This window comes from Anas platyrhynchos, chromosome 1, assembly GCF_047663525.1.
Source record: "Anas platyrhynchos isolate ZD024472 breed Pekin duck chromosome 1, IASCAAS_PekinDuck_T2T, whole genome shotgun sequence".
NCBI lineage: Eukaryota > Metazoa > Chordata > Aves > Anseriformes > Anatidae > Anas > Anas platyrhynchos.
In genome coordinates, this window is record NC_092587.1 from 203,893,391 (window position 1) to 203,914,465 (window position 21,075).

The following is a 21,075-nucleotide window of genomic DNA, read 5'->3' on the forward strand; positions in this document are numbered from 1 at the left end:
TCTCTAATTGAACTGTCGTTCTTGGGTGCCCTTCTTAGCAGCGTGTGGACCCCCAGGGAAGTTTTTCCTGTTGCGATGGTGAGTGTAGATCACTTCCCGTCAGTGCAAGGTGAGGGAATCTTATTAAATAACTTGTAAGTTGTTGCTTCTGTACAGTTTTACTGAGCCCAGTGGTATTAATTTCAGCACTTCTCTTGTCTAGTTAAGCCCATCTATTCAGCAGATAAATTCTTGTTGCCCGTGCCTGGGCAACAAAAATTGAAGTCTGATGGCTTGTTACCCCCGTGGTGTCTGTCTGACAGATCGTGGAAGAAACGTACAAGATGGAGTTCATGTACAGCGGGGTGGAAAACAAGCAAGTGGTCATTATTCACCACATGAGACTGCAGGCGAAGGCCTTACAGCTGATAGTGACGGCGCGCACCGCCAGAGGGTAAGGACGGTGAGAAGAGCTTCTTAGGGTTACCTGGAAGCTTTGCATCCTCAAGCTTTGTTTCACAGAGTGTCAAGGCTAAATTATACACAGAAAACATCATGGCTTAGCAATAGGCAGTTGCAGAATGAAGAACCTTGTGTCTTTGGTGTAGCTATATAATGGCACGGTACTAAATCAGATGACAAAATTATTGGGAAGACGTGTTTGGAGAGATGAGCTCTCTCAGGTACAAACATGCAAGAAGAAAACTAGGGTAAAAACATCACATACGTTAAAAATGTTGTCAAGAGTGTCTTAGAATTGAAACTTGGGTCATATTTAAATGAGGAAAAAATGACATATTGAAGAATGCAATAGCCACATTACTTTGTTTTGAGCTTAAATCATCAGGAAAGAATTGCCTTTTTGACTCATTTACTACCAGCGTTTGTGGGACAGCCAAAATGCACAGTTCAGGTAACAGAAGAGGCTTCATGTAGTCCATTTTGGCTGCCCAGGTGAATAAAGTTATGCTTGGGTTTAAATGGCTCTAGAATTAGAAGTTCATCTAGTGGAGTTAGAGCAAGGTGGCTTAAATCCTTTTTTTGCTTACTTTTGCTTTGAATCTGTTGCTATCACTTTGCTGTGTTGCCATAGAGGTCCGTGATATATTTGCCTCTTACCCTCTTTTATAGGTGGAAAGTTAATATTTTCTAGCCATGGCTTTGGGAACTTAGTGCCTTATGCAAACACAAGGGATTTCTTGTGGAGGGGGCTGTGGATGGAGGCAGGAAATTGGCAGCTGATTTTTTTTATTTTTTTTTTTCTCCTGGGGAGAATGCATTTCTGGAATTGTCTTTAAGATCTTACAGTTTTAAGGAGCTTGAACTAGATTTCAAAACACCTCAATGCTTATGACCACAGAGCCAGTTTTCTTTATTCAGAAATAAAGTGAGGAATGTTGTCTTCGTTACAGAGTGGAACCCCTTTTTGGGATGTGTGAGAAGTTCCTACAGGAAGTGGATTCCTTTCAGAGGTGAGAAATTCCATTGCTTTTTTGCTTTGTATTTTAAAACTGAAGTTGATGTGAAATGTTCTGAAGGCTGGTGACAATTCTTCTCTACATAACTTGGTGTAGAATGTGCCAAACTTGGCTTTCCTAAGTATGTAAAACTGAAATAAAATGAAATAAATTCATAGCCATATAATGGGGGAATTCTGCCCTAAATATAGGATATTTGTTTTCCCTTTTGCTCACTGAACCTACGGGTCAGGCTCTGAAAGAGGCTGTTACAAAATCCCACCTCTTCAGCAGGGTGCTAGGACGAGCAGTTCTATACCGAAGGCACTTTCAGATCTCTATGGAGTTCGTGTGGGGTTTTTCTGTACTTGGAGCATTTTTCACATCTTTGCAAAGTATTTGGAGGTGCTTTGTGATCCCTCGTTCACTTCACAGCTTCTGCATTTACTTGATGATTGCCATCAAATTACCTGGACCATTAGAGCTCGTTACCATCGGGGAATATCCCATTCATTTTTCATCTCTTTGCATCTCCCTTCCCCTGTTGCTCTCCTACATTAGGGCCTGCTGTCATGAGATAACAATAAAGCAGGAAGGAAATTCCATTCTAAACATCGAATCAGGAGTGTGACAAAAGGGGAATTTCTCTTTTCCTCATGCCAAATTTCCAACTTTGAAGTTAAGAAGTGGACAATCTACATGCTCAACGTGGGGATCATCTTATATTTGCACTGTGCTCTTTTTGCACTAGAAAGAGAGGCTCTTATTCCACCTTATCCTCATTTGGAGGTCTAAAATGGGTCAGATTAGCAATGCACAGGTTTTTCCTTGGAGTCAGAAGGGAATTAGCTAGACCAGAGACAGGTATCCAGAGGTGACTGAGCAGATTCCACCTCTAGTCCTTAATTAAATTCCTTTCTACCTATTGTTTACATGTTTGATGGTTGAGTGTGACAGAAGAGAGTTGGACCTATTCCATCACGATTAGCTTATTTGGTAGGCAGTGCACGGGACTCTTCCCTTCCTTACTATCTTTTCCTCACGCTAGATCTTGGGATCAGCAAAACTGAATCCCTTCGTCTTAGGAATGAAACTCCTACAGGCCGTGAGGAATTCCACAAAAGAGAAACTGAGTTTTAACAGATCTTGTCAGCTGTAAGGTCGCCTAGAAAATGCCTGTACATGTAAAATCCCCGTGTCTAGGTCGTGCAGCCTCAGCCTGCCAGATTTGAGCTGCATCACACAACAGAGTAGGTGAAATTTGCTGTCTGGGCAGTGATAGTCACAGGAGAGAGCACACATTCCTAGGAGAGGGTGATTTTTCTCCATCCTTGCCAACCGTGAGCTGGTGACAGAGGCTTCCGTTCAGGGACTTTGAACTCCTCTCGAGCATCACCAGGGTCCTGAAGAAAATCTCACTTCCAGGGCTTTAGGACCTGAAGCTGGTTTTTGAACAAGCCCAGAATTCCTACCCAGGCTTAACCCTAGGTGAAAACACAGCCAAACGCTGGACTTGACAAGCAGGGAGGAGAGCCCGTTGATCAAGAGGCTGTTCACCTACAGAAACAGTGCCTTTTATTCTATATTTTCACCAAATTGCACAAAGCATTTACTGGGCTTACAAAATAATCCTGCTAAATGTGGCAGGAATGTTGCTGACAGTAACAAATAAGCCCCCGGGGAGTCAGTTTAACAAAGTGTTTTCTGCATGTGGGGATGTATGGTGCTGGACCAATTTTGCTTCTATATAAAGAACAAAAAATACCAAATTCTCCTCTTGTGAGCAGCTCTTGTTATGGAATGAATTCTCTTCTGTTCTTGACCTCTAAACTAGCTTATTTTTTTCCTACTGATTCTAGCTTAATTGTTAAAACTTTACTATACAGATATAACAATTAATATTCTTATTGGTAGACCAAAGCCAGTTTGGAAACTTTGCTGCAGCAGAAGGTCAGAGAATTCATGTGTTGGGTGCGTGGCTATGTTAGATCCTCTAATGAGTCAGCAATTTAGTGAGCCACATGAAAGAGCACAACATAACGAGGCATGTGCAGCTCTTCCCTGAGATGTACCAACCTCCAGAGTTTACAAAGCAACTGTAAGAGGAGTGGCACTTCCATCCAACTGGATTTCTTCCTCGAGACATTGAGATTGAATGTGGAGTGCTGGAATTGCCTGTAATTTCATTTAATTAGCACTTTTACTGTCAAAACAGCATTAGAGCGGCACGTGCAGTCTTGTGTGGACACATCCTTACAGCAGCTGGTTCTCATAACTGTGCTGTTGACTTCACTTCAACATTTCTACCTCCTTCTGTGCAAATCCAGTTTCAAATCCAGATTCCTTTGCCTGCTAGGCTCTATGTTGATGCAGGACTTAAGAAATGAGTCGTGCGTAAACATTGGTGTTGTCAACTTGAACACAAGGTATGGTCCCAACAGAGCTAGCCAAAATTATTTTAAGTATGAGTTATGCATCAGAAATGGAATCTGTGTCTCATTCTGTCACTGTAACTAAATATAAAGATAAACCAGCTTGTCTGAAGATAACAACACCATTAAATGTTGAAATAAGCTTTTTTTTTTAATCAATCTTAATACAGGTGTTTCATCTCTGAGCTCCCGCGTATGCAAGGCAGTTTTGTAGATAAATTGCTGGACTTGATGCCCAGACTTGTGACATCCAAGCCTTCAGAAGTGGTCAAGATTCTTCAAACAACGCTGCGACAGAGTACCTTCCTTCACCTTCCTCTTCCAGAGCAGGTCAGTTTAATGCAGAGAATTAAAATGCCAATAGCCTTGCAGGCTGTCTTCAGCTTCCAAATAGTTCCTAATAGCCCATGAAGCTATTCACAGCATGTTCCAAGTTGGAAGGGAGCCACAAAGAGCATTTAGTCCAACTCCTTTATTATTGGAGTGTTATTTCATATTATAGGTGTGATTTCATCACCTTTTTCTCCTTACCTAGCGTCCCTAAGACTACTGCTAAAAGTCAGGAAGATTTAATAATTCCTGGCAGTATCTAAAATGATCCAAAGTTCATGCATAATTTCTCTGTTAAGAACAGTAATTATCATCTCTTCCTTTTTTTTTCCCCTCCCTTATTTTTGGCAATCATTTTGCCTCTTGCAGCTCCACAGAGCGAGTGCAAATATCATTGAGCCGACGGGTGAATCCGATAACCCTCTGAGGTTTACCTCGGGGTTGGTCGTGGCACTGGACATCGACGCGACTCTGGAGCACGTGCAGGATCCCCAAGGAACCGTTAAAGTTCAGGTAAGCAGTCGCTTGACACAAATGCCAACAAGATTGTGCCTTAGGGGTGGTTTGCATAAGGATGCCAATACCTCTAAATTGCAAATAATTGTGTGTTTTATTAACAGCGTCAGTGAGTTCTGAATTTGAAAGCACCAAACTAGTGCACCTTGTACAAATCTAGTTGTCATTCAGTTTGGTTTTTGCTTTTTTTTCCCTATAGGTGTTGTATCCAGATGGACAAGCGCAGTTAATCCATCCCAAACCCGCTGACTTTCGAAATCCTGGTCCTGGAAGGCACAGGCTGATAACTCAGGTTTACCTCTCGCACACAGCGTGGACAGGTAACGCTACCAGTACAACTTACGTGGTTGTGTTGCTGTTCATATTCAGTTGCAGTTGGCATTTGTGCTTCCCTGTGAAAGTAATTGGCTTGTGGGCTTCAAGCAACAAAAGCAAAGAAGAATTTTTGGCAGTTCCCTTTCTCCTGTTTGCTTTTTAAACTCCCCACATTTATTCAAATGTGGGCTTTTTCTCTGAGCAGTTTATTTTCTGTTAATAGGATTTGGTGATCTATGTTGTTAATGAAAGCATTTTTTTTCTTTTTACTGTTCCACTTAACTCCATTTAATATAGCACCTCCACAGTCTATTTGTTCATTCTGCTTATCTTTGTTTTGATTTGGAGAAGAAAAAATTGTATTGTTCCTGCAGCTGGGAGCATCTGGATTTAAAGGTTGATCCTGTACCAGAGGGAGCTGAATTGGGTCCTTATTTTTGCTTCTGCAGTGTATACGGGAAGAGCATTTTAATCCCAGGGGATTCTGCTCTGGTGTCTCCCCTAGCCAGTATTTCAGTTAATAACTTTGACATCGGCACTTGGGCATATGAAAGGTGGAATGGACGTCAAGCTGGGACAGGTTGAGAGAACAGGATCAGAATTCAAAGCAATAGACAAAATAAAAATGCCTTAATTTATGAAAAATAAATTCATTAAGGCCAGTAAAAAGTGTGTGCTCAGGAAGGAGGATGCCCAAATAAAAAAGGGGGTTTAAGTCTTGGAGATTAGAAGCAATAGCAGTGGCTGTGAGCTATAAATTGAAGAGGAGCTGTGGTAAAACGAATCTTAGGGTGGTGTTAGCTGAACTGTGGTATAACCATGGAAAAAAGGTTATTTTTTGTGCTCCATCTGGTGCCGATGAGGTCTCAAAGTGCCACTGCAGTGCTGGGCCTCTCATCTCTAAATTACATAGTTGCCTGTAGGTTTCGATAATGTGCTCTGTAAGAAAAACCTAAAAGGATCGTGTTTTTCAGCCTAGAAGGGGAAATTTTTGACATTTAGCCCAGCATGCTCTGCTGCTCGGTTGTTCTGTGTGGGCTAAAAGCCTGCTTTCATTATGACCGCTGGGAGGAGAACAAAGTGAGATCACCTTGTGGGCAGTATCGGGAATATTTGTCTAACTGCTGAGATTGAAAAACAGGGAAAAAAGCTGGCTTGCAGGACCTCCAGCTGAAGAGAATCTTTGAGTAATCTCCTGTGCTGTGGGTCTTCCCAGACATCATCTGGATTTTACTTGATCCTGCCATAAATACAGAGGGGAAGGCCTGCTAGTTCTCTGCTTTTTAATGAATTTATCATTATTGGGTTGGAATAACTTTTAACGGTTCTATTTGAAGTTTGTTTTGAATTTACTCATAGGATTTTCTTTTTAAGCTACAACAAAGAGGCAGAAGGGAGTAAAGCAGTGCTTAATTCTGTGCTGCCTGCGATGACAAGGTCGTGTTTCCAAACACCAGGCTGGATTCTGATCTCTCACCCTAGAATTAGAATATGATAGATAAAATTTTGTTCAGCATTGCTTGTTCACTCCGTGAGGGACTCATGTTTGGCTTGTTCTGTTTCTTTTTCTCCTCAGAGCCGTGTCAGATTGAAGTGCGGCTGCTGCTGGCCTACAATTCCAACCGGAGCAAGGCGACTGCTAAGGTTCCCAAATCGACCTGGAATGAGAGCATGGAGGCTCTCCCGCAGCCTGAAAACGGCATCGAGGGGACCATACCCTTCAGCAAACCCGTCAAAGTTTATATCATGCCCAAACCTGCCAGGCGGTGAAACCTGCCACTAAGAGAAATACATTTAGGGGGTTGTTGGGTTGCAAATGAAACCCATGTGCTGCGTTCCAAGGCACCAAACCAGAACAGTGTTATGCTTCTAGAAAACATGTCAGCCAGAAAAATAAAGGTGCTGAAGAACGTTGGTCACTGTAAGAAGCAGATAGACTGATGCAGGAGTTATGCAGGTAGCTGAGAAGTTTCGAGGAAATGTTATTTCTGTATTGAATCACCAAAATCGAGGCAATTCTCAGTCAGCATTCCAGTAATAACCGTGTTGGGCCAGAACTCCTCAAGGCCTCTAGGTTTTCTGCTGAAGCCATTTACTATGTAAATGCTCAGGCACGTAAATCTCTGCTTTTTTTTATTTTAACAATACTCTGAGATGAAACTAAGGAGGTTTGATATATTTTTTTTTTTGTCTAAAACTTGTATTTTCGCGTTGGTATCTAAATCCTTAACCAAAAAAAAAAATCTGAAGTGCTGTTGCCCTTGTGTGGGAAGGGCCTTAGAGTGATAGCAACACAGCAGGGTGTTCCCTTTCATGTAAACCAAAAAGGTAGTTGTATATCCCTCTGTCTCTGAATTTTAACCCACTCTCCTGTTGCACACTTGTATGCCTTTAGAAACGCTGTGATTAAATAGCAGGGGTTGAAAAAAAGATGGAATCCCTTGCCACTAAGTCATACAGAATCTGTTTCTGAGTCCTGGTCTTGGCCTGAACTGGTGCTGTGATGGGAAAAGCTGTTTAGTTTTTTAATTCAGCAGCAATTCTGGCAGGTAAAGCCTGCCTGAGGTGTTGCAGGAGCTGAACACGCTCCTGAAGCAGCTGCGCTGAGTGCCAGGGCCAGGGAGCCCCTTACCAACAGGACTTGTGGTCAGAGACCCAAACGTTCAGTCCTGTAATCTGCAGCCCCCTTTTTTTGTCACCCTCTGTTCACAGAGGGCCTCCAACCTAAATTTGATATTCCGATTTGAGCAATTTGTGGCAATCTTTGGTGGGATTTTCTAGGAGCACTTACTGTGTGAAACTTTGTAGTGCAGCAGCCAAATGCTACCTGTGTTCATAAATCAGGTTTTGTTTTTTTTTTTTTTTAAAGGCAGTGATAGTGGGGGGGAAGGCTTAGTGCCTAAACGAAGCAGTGAAGAAATTTTCCACTTGTACAGAGATCAAAACCCTTTACATGCTTTCCTACAATAAAATTGGAAAACCCATTCTCATTTGTTTCTCTTTCTTATAAGAGCGAACCTGCATGGTGTGGCCTAATAAGAGATTACTGTGAGGCTTTCACGATATTTCTTAATTATTATTTTGTTTAGGACTGATATGTTGTGGTCTGAAGACTCCTAACCATAAAACTGCTCAGCTGGGGCTGCAGATAAACCCTCAGGGTGCTGTGTTCACCAGCTGGCCAGCAGAAACTCAGCCTTTCCTCCTGCTCCGTGGTTATCAGGGAGTTACGGTTTATCATGTGCTCCCAGGCCACAGATGATCAGTCAATTCCTCCATTCTGGATGTTTTTTCATTGGGGATGTCAAAATCTTGGCTTTCTCGTGAGCACTGGGCATATTTCTGGTATCTTCCTCCCAGGTGCTGTGCTTGAACTCATTTAACAGACGAAGCAAAGTTCACGCTCATGCTGCATTGCCACTGAGAATCAAGCCCTGAAAGGCTTTGGAGAAGTTCCACATCTGTAACTTCAGGTGACTGAAATCACTTGAAAATGTAAAACCACTCGAATGTTTCAAATCCCCTAATAAGAGCTTTCTGTAGTTGGCTTCTCTTCTCGATACCATCCCAGAGTTCTCTTTCTCTGGCTTCTGCTTTAAATTGGAAGAAATCTGAGGTCCTCCTTTTCTGGCTGACCTTGTGCTTTGAGAACTTCGTGTTTAACTTTTCGGATTTAATTACACATTTTATTCAAGCCTAGTTTTGCGTGCTTTTAATGGGAAATTCATAATCAGGTCACTTAAGAGCATTGAAACTAATTGGGCTAATTCTTAGGCCTTTGAAACTGAACACTGCAATTACCGAGTCGAGGATGCTTAGAACAACGCGTGGATTTACTCAGAACAACATTGATGATTACGAGATGCTAACTCACAGCTTTGTTTTTACGTGCTTTTAAAAGTAAGCAGGTACAGTCACTGCCAGAAAGACCTCTGAAAGAACAGAACACGTGTGTAAATGGGGACTGTATGATATCACTGTGGGTTCCAGCTCATGGAGAGGGATTTCCTCCGCATTCCTGTGCTGCTTACCCAAGTTGTTAGATCTTTTGACAAAGCTAGAGATCTAAGCGCTGTTTTTATCTTACTTCACTCACCTCTGCGAGTTTATTCTGAGGAAGGGGAGCTGTAAACACTGCCTGCTGCCCCTTAAATGCTGCTCGCGTGGCGTTCGGTGCGTATCAGAGCTTTTTTGCAGCCTGCTGCTCCTCGCTGCCAGCTCGGGCGTGCTGCTCCCTGTAGATAAGAGCTGGGGACCGAAGGGTGTTCGGTGGCTGGAGCAGCCCAAGCGGAGCGGAGTGTTTTGGGAACAGCCGACCTGGGCAGCTGAGCTGGGAGCGGTGACAGGAGGTAGAGCTGCAAGAGACTTGCAGCAGGTTATCTCCTTGTCGACACCGAGTTCTTGTGCTGCTGGGAGCAAGATTTAGCAGTTTAGAGACAGAAGTTTAAAGACAGAAGCCCACTTCCCTGCCAAGAAGTGGAATCTCCTGTATCCTGCCAAATGAAAGGAACAATTAAGAGGCTGTGGCACAAACGCATACACCTCTGTGTCACCTGGCACCGTGCCTCTGCTGCTCCTGCCTGCAGGAAGGACAAAACCAAACAGGGCTGCTGGTGGAAAGAACCCACTGAATTAGCTCAAATGCAGGTTCTGGGTCTAGGAGTTCTGTTAAATATGGCTTCATCCAAAAAATTACTTCAGTGCTGTATGAAAACAAAAAGCAAGCCACCAAACAAAAGCAGTAGGTGAGAGAGAAGGTGTTTGCCGAACTTCTAGTAGCGTAACAGTATTTAATCAACTGGAATCGGCCCCTTTGTAAAAACCTCTTCCTAATCAAGGCCATTTTAAGGCCCACAAGATCATGAAATAACACAAATCTATCACTGCTCAGGAGGCAGCCCCCTGCTATTAGCTAACATCACAAAAATTACATCTTTTACTCCGTGCAGAGTGGTAAGAAGTGGTTCTGCTGGTGTTCCCCTGGGATGACTGCAGCCTTCTGGGTCGGACGGTCATCTTCTGCTTCACACCGTGAAAGTTATAAAGTTAGTAAGTTAGTAAGAAAAGTTAGAAAGTTAGTGAGAAAAACATGGTGGCGCTGCAGCGGCTGAAAAGGAGTTTTTGCTGGTTTGGGTGAGATTTTACCTCAAATGTAGCTCCACGAAAATATTGCTTCAATTAGGAGATTGCAAGATAAAACGTACAAGTACTCACTTTTCCTTCGCTTTTATGCCATGTTGTATTTGATCAGATAAAAGGTTTTAAATGGTTAGGAGAGCAAATAAACAAAGAGGCCACCGTATTTTGTAAATTTGGCTGTTCTTGGGTCTTTGGATAGTCACCCAGTTCTCATTACCAGTCTGAGCTGCTCTGCTGCTCCTTGGATAGCTCCAAGTCCCTAAGTTTTATTGTACTTTTGGTAATGTGCACAGCCTTAATCTGCTCAGGTGAAGAGTAAGTGAGCCTAGTAGAAAACCATAACCTACAATGGGTAACGTGTAACTGGTAATGTTAAGAGAAGCCCACCAAAGAAAAGAAACAGCGGAAGAGCAACTGAAAGAACTTTTAATCCTTTCACTGTAACAGCTCTTGTTGTGATGTGCAAACAGGAAACACAATGCTTGGTAAGAACCCTAACTTCCACCCCACGCTTGCTGGCAACACCTTGCCAACAGTAATTTAGACCGATTTCCTAAAAACTCATCATTTATGCTGCAAGCTAGCTCTGAGACAGAGTTTTTAGATCATTTGAAGCAGGTAGCGACTTCTTTAATACTTGCAAGACACACATTTCACAACTCCGTACTCACAGTGCAGGTAATGGGAAAATTGTTTAAGGCACAGATTATAAATTTATTCCCCAGGGACTTCTTTTTCTAGGCTCTATGTAAAATTTAAAAGTAGGAAGTTTTACAGTCTTGATTCATCTCAGATCTGCACAACCAATACCCTGAGTGAAGTCACCAGCAGGAGGCAGAGTTGTTCTGGGGTCACCTCTTTTATTCTTACTCATTTATTTTATCTTATTTATAAAGTGATCCTTCACCACCACTTGATTGTACTCATCAGATGTTTTATGACAACGCTGCAGTAGCTAACCATGTAATCCCAGGCCATTTCCTAAGAAGAATATTCACAATTTAATATCTTAATTTAACCCAAAGGTGAAAAGTGACCAGAATACAGCCAATATTCTAAAGTTTAGGTCAATCTCCAGAACGTATGCAAACGGTTCTGTAATTAAACGATCTCATTAACAACCCACCTTTGTGAGCACTCGGTTTGTTTAAATCCTAAGCTCATAAACTGCCCTTGCACTCGATTTCCAGCGCACATTAATGCTGTGGCATGTCAATCCCCAATGCTGGCTGTAACCTGAGGCAGCCGGGAGGCCTGCCCGTGACTTGGCCGAGGGCAGGGGCAGGCTCTGAGCCCACGGTGCTTCAGCACGTCGAATGGAAGACGCCCCCCACCTTGACACCCCGAGCAGCCAGGGCGTTGTATTCTTCCACAGCCTTCTCGGTTTGCAAGACCACCACCTCGATCCCGTTTTTCTTTAGATAGTCCACGGTAGACGATGGAACCTCCAAAGGTAAAAGGAAAAAGCGAGGATTAGAGACTTCCCTCCCCAGCACAGGGCTTGAAGAAAAACTGATGAGATTTGTTAGCAGATGCACTTATGTTACTGATAGTTGCCAAACTGATAAAGTGCTCAGATATTTCTAAGCTTGATACCATTTTTTCTCTTTGATAAAGTTACGTGTACGTACACACCTCCCCCCCCCCTTAATGCAGTGTAAAGTGCAGCCTTTTCTTACCAAAGGGAGTGGAAGTTGAGCTAAAGGTAATTAGTGTAAGCAAGGTGTTGTTCAGCTCTCCAAAGAGAATTGCTTCTCACGAAGCTTGGCGCTTGTGAGCTTTGTGTAGCTGGTTTACCTGCCGCAGTGACACCGCCAGCGCTGCTAACAAAAAGGCCTCATTAGCCGAGTCTCCCAGCCTAGTCTGAGAGGGGGAGTAATGACATTGTAAAAAATCCTCCTTGTTTAAATTGCTTCTCTAGCAGAACGTCAGCCTTTTGACTGCTTGACATTGATGCTAACACAGAGGAGCTCACATGAGGCTTCTTTCGGGAAGAGGGTGACTCCCGGCAGGAGTTCAGTCATGCTAAGTCAGCAGCCTGAATTTTTTTTCCCCTCTTGGTAAATCACTGTGGATTTTTTTTCCCCTAAAAAGAAGGGGAGGGAAAACAAACCCGGAACGAAAACCTACCTGCAGAGCCTCGCTCATGCCACGACCGATCACGACGGTTTGCACGCCTTTCTTGACAACTTCTTCAAGGTCAGCCGGCTGCACTCCTGGAGAATGCTGAGGGTCAGAGGAAGGAAATAATATTCAGAGTAGTGGCAGCATCAACCACGAGGGCTTCAGCTACGGGTTCTGAGCCTGTTCCTCGATTAGTGGTGTAAAGTACCCACCAAAATGTACCACAGCCCCTGCACGGTGGTAATTTCAGCAGGTATTTCATAGGCAGGTGAAGGATGATGGTTAATCAATCGATGGCAATATCGACAGCCTTAATTAACCAGTTAAAAATGAATGATGCATTACACATCCCTAAAACATTTATGGCTTTTTGTAAATATTAAAAGTGAAATCAATAAATTGCAATACGTTGCTTCCTGTTTTCCAGCAAACAAAGCCTTTTTGTAGCAAAGATTGCAGTGAGCTCACGTTTACTCGCTTTAATCATAAGAGAGCTCCTCAAATAATTAAAATGATTAAATCCTTTACCAAAGAGGACTGAAACATATTGGTTAGTGTCATTTCAGGTAACAGTTTCAATTTCTGCTCTATTCTTAATTTTGAGAAGGGAATATTTGAAACCCAACTCCTTTTAAAGAAAAAAGAGCTCTAAGAGCATGTGGATTGTGTTTTTAAAGTACACTCATTTACTGCTGATAAACATAAACATACAAATCTGCAAATATCATGTAATATCTGAAGATAAACCTTTATTATGTTACACTACTCCCTCAGCCCCATTTCCATGGCTCTCTACATGGCTAGAAGTAAGATGACCGACATATTGGCCCCTCCTTGGTGTGCATGATTTTTTTTAACCCATTAACACTTTTCTTCTCTCCCTGCTCCTTTTTTTGCTCAGCAGCCAGCTCCTGTTATTTTGTGTTTGAGCTTTGTTCCATGAGGTTGTGAGCTTTTCTCTTTGACATCCTTGTGTTCTCTCCTGTGTTTTTCTTCCTTCTGCCCAGGTTGCCAGCCCTGTAGCCTCCCACAAGGTGTCAGGATTGTTGCCAGCCCTGCCCTGTCCAGCATCATCTTGCTGAACATGGTGAGAGCTTTCCAGTGGAAACCAACACAAGAGCTCCCAAAGCTCTGAGGGAAACCTTCCATATTAAGGTGCCAGTTCTAGGAGGTGGATTAAATTATCCCACCAAAGTATTAGGGTTAGTTGGGATCCAGAATTTCAGCAGCAGAGAGTTTACCTTTAGGGTTGCATTCCCTTGAGGTACATTTACAGTTAAAATCCCCACCTAACACACAGGTGGCTTCATTCTGCGGAGCTTTCTCAGGCCAAACCACTGTAAAACCATTGCTAGTACGAGATAAAACATTGCAAGTTTGTGATAAAATAGGTAATGCTTTTCCTTCGGGGGTTTTTAAGGTAGGCTCAAAGCTTAGACAAAAAGAACAGGTACAGTTTCCTGCAATTACGTTAATTAGTTAGCTGGGGGAAGGTTTGCTGTCATATGATAAGCACTGCTGAGACATTAATGCCGCGGAACAAAAGGATTTGCCGCGGTTACACGATGATCAGGGGGCTTCCACCTGCTTTGTAGGAAAATAGTAGCGTCAGAGGAAATATGGACCATGGAGGAATAACTGTATCATCGCAGCTAATTCCACTGAGGTGACAGTGGGAGGGAACACAGGCAGCAGAATTTCTTGCCCGTGTTGTTCCCTGGTCTCCTCGGGCCTCCTTTTTTCCCCGCTAGCAGGTTATTAGGGAGGCTGCCTTTTATCCCCCAGGGTTAAGGTCGGGAGGGAGAGCAGTGCTGGGTTCCAGGCCCTCGCAGAGCCAGTCGTGCAGTTTTTCCCTGCTGAAAGGACGGCGTGCCAGGCATCAGGCTGAAAGCAGAGAAGGAAAGGAAGGGATTTGTTTCCAACTGGAGTGCAGGGCACGAGGGGCACCGCTTTATTCCTCAGGCTGAGGGAGCAGCTCCCCCTAGCCCCAGGTAAAACACGCTCAAAGCACGCATGCTACCACGAGGAAACACACAGAAGATGAGTGAATCCTATTGTTCCCAGTGCTAAGTGAATAAAATTCCTTTATAATCCTTCTACAGGAGGGGATGCAGTCTATTAAAGGCTCATTTTAGCCCTGTATTTGTTGCTTGCTATTCGGTTTTAAAGACCACCCAACTCCCCCCTGGCTGTCACAGCAGTAGGAGGGAAGGGTCTGACCTCCAGCAGGAGCTTTAAAAGGATCCTATACAGGAAAACCTAAATAGGTAATTTTTTGTTTACTGATTACATAGAAAATACGTCATAAAACCTGCCTCTCTAAATAACTCAACTCTTCTTTTCTCCCCTGATTTTCATTTAACAGCCTCCTCTTTCTTTTGTCAACTGCAGGATTCCTCTGAGGACTTTTATGGGCTTAAAGCTTTCCTCTGTCACCTGAAGACATCCCCTGGCTGCAGCTTTAGAAGGAAGGCACATCCTCCTCAACGTCCTAACCCGAAACAACGCTTTGAAATGGAGGAATGAAATCAAAATGTGATCTGGAAACTACTGGGGAACGTTTCATGCCGCACGTGTTTTGCTTCTCCACTTGTGTGGGCACATAAACCGAGAAAGCATCACTGTGAAAACTCGGATTTCTCTTGAGAAGCAAAAAAGCCTCTTGCTTTGTGCCGTACACTCTTTATGGACTGAAATCTGAGAGCTTAAAAAGTTCTGCTCCCCAGGAGATGATCTAGGAAGTTCCAAACCCAAAGTTCTGCCTCTCGGTTGTGTCCAAATGAACACGGCAGCAACCTGGGGGGGCCTGCATGGATACAGCAGGGTCTAAGGCACGGTGTGTAGGTCTTTTTAGCTTTAATTCTTGCTTGGAATATGTGGATTATTATTTTTTTAGTCAGCTATCTTAGCGCAAGCCCTGTTATGGGACAAATGATCAAACTGGGTTCCCAATATATAATGCTGCTGCTGAATTTGAAACACCAACACTATTCCATGTAGTGTTACAGGATTCTGACAGCAATTACAGATAAAGCTTAAGGGATACAAAAATTGTGCAGGGAATCCTTTAGTACGTGGCTACAAAGCCAGGTCACTGCGGTTGGCAGCCTGTGAGCTTTTTGTGGAGGAATTGTTGCATCTGATGCTGTCTCTGCATACTTCTCCTTGGAAATAAGTAGGAGGAACACTAGGGAAAGGGATATAAACTAAGCTGCCTGCATTGTTCTCTGCCAAACATGTACGGTCACTTGCTGAGGATTTCTTTTGTCTTCCCATAAATTCATTTCTATCCTATTCAAGACAATTTTTATGTAGTCTTAATAAAGGTTGCTACCAGCCTCTTATGAAAACTGCATTATTAATGAAGTCCTGTTCAAAATGCAGGGTGGGAAGTAAAAGGCAAACTCACGTTCGTCCCCGTTTCTCGCCAGTCCCAGGTCCGACTGCCTCCCGGCCACACTTTGCAGTCCTTGTAGGTGGTGGAGCAGCCCTTAACCTTCATCTGACCCCACGAAAGGGAAGCGATTTCAGGGGAAGACATCTCTACGCTGAACCAAAGTCTGGAAAAAAGGATATTTAATGCTTACCATCAGGCTAACACATGCGGCACATTAATGAAAAACCAAAATTGTGTCCTTGCCCCAAAGAGCTGGGAAGAAAATGCTGTTACAGGCTCGATCCGTGTGATTTTGTGGCACCAGAATTGGGCAAAGGACCAGCAGGTTTGTTAATTACCCATCCTCTCGGGGCTCTTGGAGGATTTGGAGCAAATCATTTTACACGCTACATCTGTTAAAGTATCAGGTACTCAGCTTTTAGAACAATCAACAGGGATCAGTTCCCTGGCTATCTTTCCAAATCTGGTTTTTAATCTCGTTGCTAAATATATGATGAAGAAGGTCAAATTTTCCTAAAATATTTGCGGGATGCACTGTTTCTTTGGCCCTCTAAACCACGCCGGTATGTTCCTGTTTATTAGTTTCAGACAGTAGATGAGATTAGAAAAAAAAAAAAACAAAAAACAAACAAGCATGGTGTTGCCTTATTAGCTTTAAGGAAGGGAGAAGACAGTGAAATGTTGGACGTGGGCTTTAAACTAATGGACTTTTGGAGACCTGAAGGGGTCGAGACTTCTTCCCTGAGTCACTCCTCAGAGACACCAAATCTCCCAGCGCAATTTCTCAGGACAGTTCAGAAGCCAAACAACATCATTTTTAATGCCTAACCTCAATCTTTACTGCTTCAGTTTAATGATAAATAAATTTTAGTTCCCTTTGGCCTTCCTCTCGGTCACGCTCTCTAAATCTCTCCTTATTTTCTCATTTTTCCCCGACAGCCGGGCATTCAGGCAGGGGCGATGCCTTGGGAGCACCACCTCGAAAGTTTCCGCCCTCGTCACAGTCCTTCAAGTAACTGCAACCTGATCGCCGCTGGGATTCTGGCACTCGACAGCAAGAAACCAGTCCCAGGGATGCCTTGGAAATGCTTTAGACTTGCTCGACAGCCAAGATCTGCGCCTCGGGAGTGACCTTTCTGCTTTCTGCCCTTCCAGTTCCAAGCGAAGAGGATGGTCTGAAGCCTGCGCCGCAAAGACAGATGCTGGTTTCTGCAGTACCAAGAGCTCTGCTCCTGGCTGACCCAGCAAACCTCTGGCAGATCCTTCCAGATATCCAGATTCTCATCCTTTTCCTTTTTTTAATAATCCAAATTCACCAAGAAAATCAATCATAGGGACCCTGGTGGTGCTGATTAAGGAAGGAGCCCTCATAAAGCAGAAATCTTTGGGTTACCAGGCTTCCAGCCCTCCTGGCAGCCTCCTGTCCCATCTTGCACATGAGCAGGCAGGACGTGAATCTCAGTGCCCTGCTTCAAACATCATGTGAAGTAGAAACAGCCTTACTTTGGATTCAGCACAGGACCGAGGCTGCCAGAGCTGCTGCTTCCCCAGAAGAACAGGGCAATTATTTCTTTCCTGCTCCTTTGTGAAGCTGGTGGCACACGCACCCTGCCAAAGAGGACGCCAGGCAAGCAGTTACAGGGGAGAGAAATTTGCCTGGATTCCCATGCTCTGGATTCTCTCCTCACATACCTACAAAGCAAGGGATTGACACACAAAGGGTCATCAGACTGTTTTCCCAAAAGTCTGGTGAAGCAAGATTACGGCAGAAGAAATATCTATCGCTAGTCCCAGCAAAGTGAAATCACCAAAAAGGGTAAAAGGCAGAATCCACTACCCAGAACATGGCTACTAAGAATTCAAATAAATTTTCCCCGGGCTAGTTTTGAGCAGAGACTGCAGCGAGGTGAATGGCGGAGAGGTAAATGAATGGTAACAAAATTAGGAATATCAGATCTCTTGATCAAAATGGTATTTGCAAGGCTGGGTTAATGCAATCAAAGAAGCACAAACTGCAAATAGGATGGCGAATACATGGCTTAAATCCATAGCGTCCAGATTCTGTCATATCCTCTTCCAACAGCACAAAAATAAGGGGCAGGAGCTAAGAGAGATAACTCAAAAGCCATAAATGATGATTAGTAGTCTGAAAGCATTTCCCATCATACTGCCAGGGAATACCAGAAACGTGAGGTTATTTGAATTAGTGAAGGCATCTTAAATTGAAGTGAAGAAGAATGAATTTTTTTTAAGGCATCTTAAATTGAAGTGAAGAAGAATGAATTTTTTTTAACAGGGACTTTGGACCTTCTTCACACAGGGCACGGTCCAGTCACTAATCAGCACGGATCGGGGAAATATTTCCCCGACAAATGAGTTGCTTTTTTAATTATTCACTATGCTATCTGCTGAAACAGAGTGCCAAGTAAGAATCAAATGAGCTGGATGCCACAAACTGGAAATTGCCATAGTCCAAACGTGACAGGGAGGGAGGTCCAGGAGGCGAGGAGCAGAGATGGCTGAGGAATCTGTAAGCAAAGCTACAGAAAACATAGGAAATAAAGGAAGCAGAGAAGCTTAAGAGGCAAAATACCAACTTATACAAGGAGATTGGGCTGAAATAAAAAAATATATGAAGCAATGGCTAGGATGGGGGAGGAAAAAATAAGTGATTAACCTAAAGAAACGTGACGTAGAAGTGTAGCTGGGCAAGCAGGTGGATTTAAAACTGGCAACGTTGCTGTTTCTTCTGTGAAGTTCAACATTTCTGCGAAGTATAACCTGCCAGGAACAGCTGGAATAAAAAAGGGGAGGGAGAGAAACGCTGTATTGACAGCCTGTTAAAGTAAATGTTTATTAAAAGCAAAGACATGCCCTGAGGTCACAGAGGGTAAAAGAGTGAATCAAGGTATCAAAATAAGTATCAAAGTATCAAAATAAGTATCAAGGCATGAAAAGAAGTAAGCAAGGTATCAAAAAGGGGATGTGGTGCTCTAAAACTAACAGTGAGCAAGGTAAGTAAAAAGTAAGAAACTCCCCTGCATCAAAGCAACTTCATGAGGGTAGAAAAGCCGGCGAAGACTTAAAAACCGACAGCAGAAACGCAAGGGGGGAGGATAAGCGAGGTTTAAAGAAGCAGACAGGACAAGGACTGAGGTAAAGTTGGAAAAAAAAAAATATAAATATATATTTTGCTGAGGAGCCGCGGGACGGCGCGCACGGGGAGGAAAGGGGAGGGCAGGCGGCCAGCTTGTGACAGGAGGCGAGGCAGGGTGCAAGGACACGACAGAAGCGAGGCTCAAAGCTGCCTAAAAATTTATTTTTATTCCTATTTCTCCACAGCCCCCGACGCCGCCTCCCTCCCACCCCTTCCCCCTCAGGGCCGTTAACGGCCGGCACGCGCCCGCACCCCACTCACCGGCCGCGCGGAACACCCACCCCCTCCCTCCCATCCTCCCTTCCCATTGGCCAGCGCCGCCTGTCGGCACCACCTCCCCTCCCTCCCATTGGCCCATCCACCCGTCCATCCCCACCCTTGCCCCCGCCCCCTCTATAAATACCCCCGCCCCGCCTTGTTTTCATTGCCGCGCCGCACGCGGCGGCGAGGAGCCGCCCGGCCCCGCGCTCCCGCCCCCTCCCCTCAGGCCGCCGCGGTGCATTGTGGGACCGTGGCGGCGCGCGGCTCGGCAGCGCCCCCCTCACTCCCTCCCCCCCCACCCCCCTTTGCTCCTTCTCCATCCCCGGCCCCAAGATGGCGGCGGCGGCTCCTCAGCCTCCATCGCCGCCTCCCCCTCCCGCCGCCGGCCCGGGTTGCCCGGGTTCCTGGCCCAACTTCGCCGTCGTTTGCTCGTTCCTCGAACGTTACGGGGCTCTGCTGGATCTCCCCGAGCTGCCTTTCCCCGAGCTGGAGCGCGTCCTGCAGGAGCCCGGCGAGCAGGGTGAGCGCCCCCCCCCCCCCCCCCCTCACCTCCCCTCAGCTTTCTCCCTTTTTCCCTTTTCCCTTCTCTCCGCCGGCTCTGAGGAAGGACTGGGGGGGACGGTGGGGTGTGGGGGGGAGAGGTTGGTGACATAGAAGGGGTTTGGAGTGGGGGGGAACCGGGGCTGGTCCCCCCCCGCCTCCTCCCAGCCCCGGGGGTGGAGCGCGCTGAGGGAGAGGAGGGGCCTGGGATTCCCGGCGTGAAGCCCCGGGGGGGGCTGTGGCCTTTCCCCCCCCTCCTTTTTCACCCCTTCCACCCTTTTGGGGCTGAGCAGTTGCTTGGGGAAGGGGGAAGATTCCTCCCCTCCCCCCCAATAGAAGGTGGGGGCTCCCCCCTTTTCCCCCACCCCAATATCGGCTGTGACCCCCTACACCCCCTCCTTCAGCCCCCCTGGGTTGGACTCGTGCAGGGAGATCGGCTTAAATAACTATTTATTATTATTATTATTATTTTTTGCTCAGCCTAACGCTGGCAGCGGGTCTCCTCCACCCTGCCTCCAGCTGGGGGGTTGCTTCTGTGCCCCCCCCCCCTCAGTGTTTGCGTCCCTTTCTACTTCTCCCCTAAAATAAAAATACCGTGGGGGAGACCCAAGGCAATGCCCTCAGGCTTTTTATCCTCCCCCCTTCTTTCTCCCCTGCCTATGTGGGGTGAGGAATGGGGAAGAAGAGATGCAGGGGGGGGCACCAGAAAAGCCCCGAGCCCTCCCCAGTGCTGCTATTGTAGGAAATCTCCTCCCCACACACACAGCCAGCCATTGTGCTTGCTCTCTGTCCTTCTCCCCTCCTCTCTTCTCTCCCAGCTGGGCAGGGGGTTAAAAGCTTGGCCCTTTTTCCCCCCCCCCCATTTCCCCTTCCAGCCCCCCACCACCTGAGCTGGGCGAGGCGCAGGGTGGCTGGGCCACTCGGCCGTTCCCTTGCCAGCTGCTCCTCCTCTCCTCTCTCCTCCTTTTCCTCTCCTTTCCCTTCAGCAGCAGCAGCAGAAGCTTTGCTTGCCAGCCTCTCCAATTCCTCTGCGATGGCTGTGGGAGGGCCCCGGGCAGCCGAGCGGCCAGGGGGAGGGCTGCGAGGAGGCGGCAGCAACAGCAACAGCAGCCGGGGATCCAGAGGGGAAGGTGCTTGTTGCTCTCGGGCTCTGTCTCGATTATTTCTCTGCTCCTTGCCTCTCTGCACTCTTGCCACATCGGGAGACCGCCGGGCTCACGGCGCATGCTCGCCAGGCCCCATAGAAACTTCCTGCTGCTGGAGAATCCCAACCCGGGGCTGCTTTTCCTCCCCCAAAACCCTCTTTTCTCCCCTTTTTTCCTCCCCATATCGACTCCCTCCTTACGAAAGCCACCCCGCGGCGCGGGGATTTGGGGGTGAAATCGGCGGGGGGGTGCTTCCTCGCCTGGAGGAAGCCGTCCTTCGCGG

The 21,075-nt window shown here is 45.6% G+C and overlaps 3 protein-coding genes across 8 annotated transcripts in view; 2 read left to right on the forward strand and 1 right to left on the reverse strand.

Moving 5' to 3' along the window:
- Nucleotides 1-8,013, forward strand: part of INTS4 (integrator complex subunit 4) — a 32,047-nt gene extending 24,034 nt beyond the window's left edge. For both annotated transcript variants that reach the window (XM_038177767.2, XM_072032894.1), the window contains exons 18-23: nt 303-433; nt 1,392-1,451; nt 4,039-4,198; nt 4,568-4,711; nt 4,914-5,034; nt 6,606-8,013. In XM_038177767.2, the coding sequence (XP_038033695.1) occupies nt 303-433; nt 1,392-1,451; nt 4,039-4,198; nt 4,568-4,711; nt 4,914-5,034; nt 6,606-6,799 (810 nt within the window). In that variant the 3' untranslated portion in view covers nt 6,800-8,013. The remainder of the gene's footprint in view (nt 1-302; nt 434-1,391; nt 1,452-4,038; nt 4,199-4,567; nt 4,712-4,913; nt 5,035-6,605) is intronic.
- Nucleotides 8,014-10,578: 2,565 nt separating this feature from the next.
- On the reverse strand, nt 10,579-20,648 carry AAMDC (adipogenesis associated Mth938 domain containing). Of its 5 annotated transcripts, XM_005024062.6 has the most exons (5): nt 18,367-18,483; nt 17,193-17,381; nt 15,702-15,852; nt 12,299-12,394; nt 10,579-11,613 (listed from the first exon to the last, which is right to left on the reverse strand). In XM_005024062.6, exons 3-5 carry the CDS (start codon nt 15,831-15,833, stop codon nt 11,473-11,475), a joined length of 369 nt encoding a protein of 122 aa, XP_005024119.3. In that variant the 5' UTR covers nt 15,834-15,852; nt 17,193-17,381; nt 18,367-18,483; the 3' UTR covers nt 10,579-11,472. The 5 variants fall into 5 exon arrangements, with proteins under 5 accessions (XP_005024119.3, XP_038033699.1, XP_027322523.2 ...); XM_038177771.2 differs by lacking the exons at nt 17,193-17,381; nt 18,367-18,483 and adding an exon at nt 20,534-20,648; XM_027466722.3 differs by lacking the exons at nt 17,193-17,381; nt 18,367-18,483 and adding an exon at nt 19,108-19,147.
- Nucleotides 19,396-21,075, forward strand: part of RSF1 (remodeling and spacing factor 1) — a 55,885-nt gene continuing 54,205 nt past the window's right edge. The window contains exon 1 of the mRNA XM_027466716.3: nt 19,396-19,627. Within this exon, the coding sequence (XP_027322517.3) occupies nt 19,441-19,627 (187 nt within the window). The 5' untranslated portion in view covers nt 19,396-19,440. The remainder of the gene's footprint in view (nt 19,628-21,075) is intronic.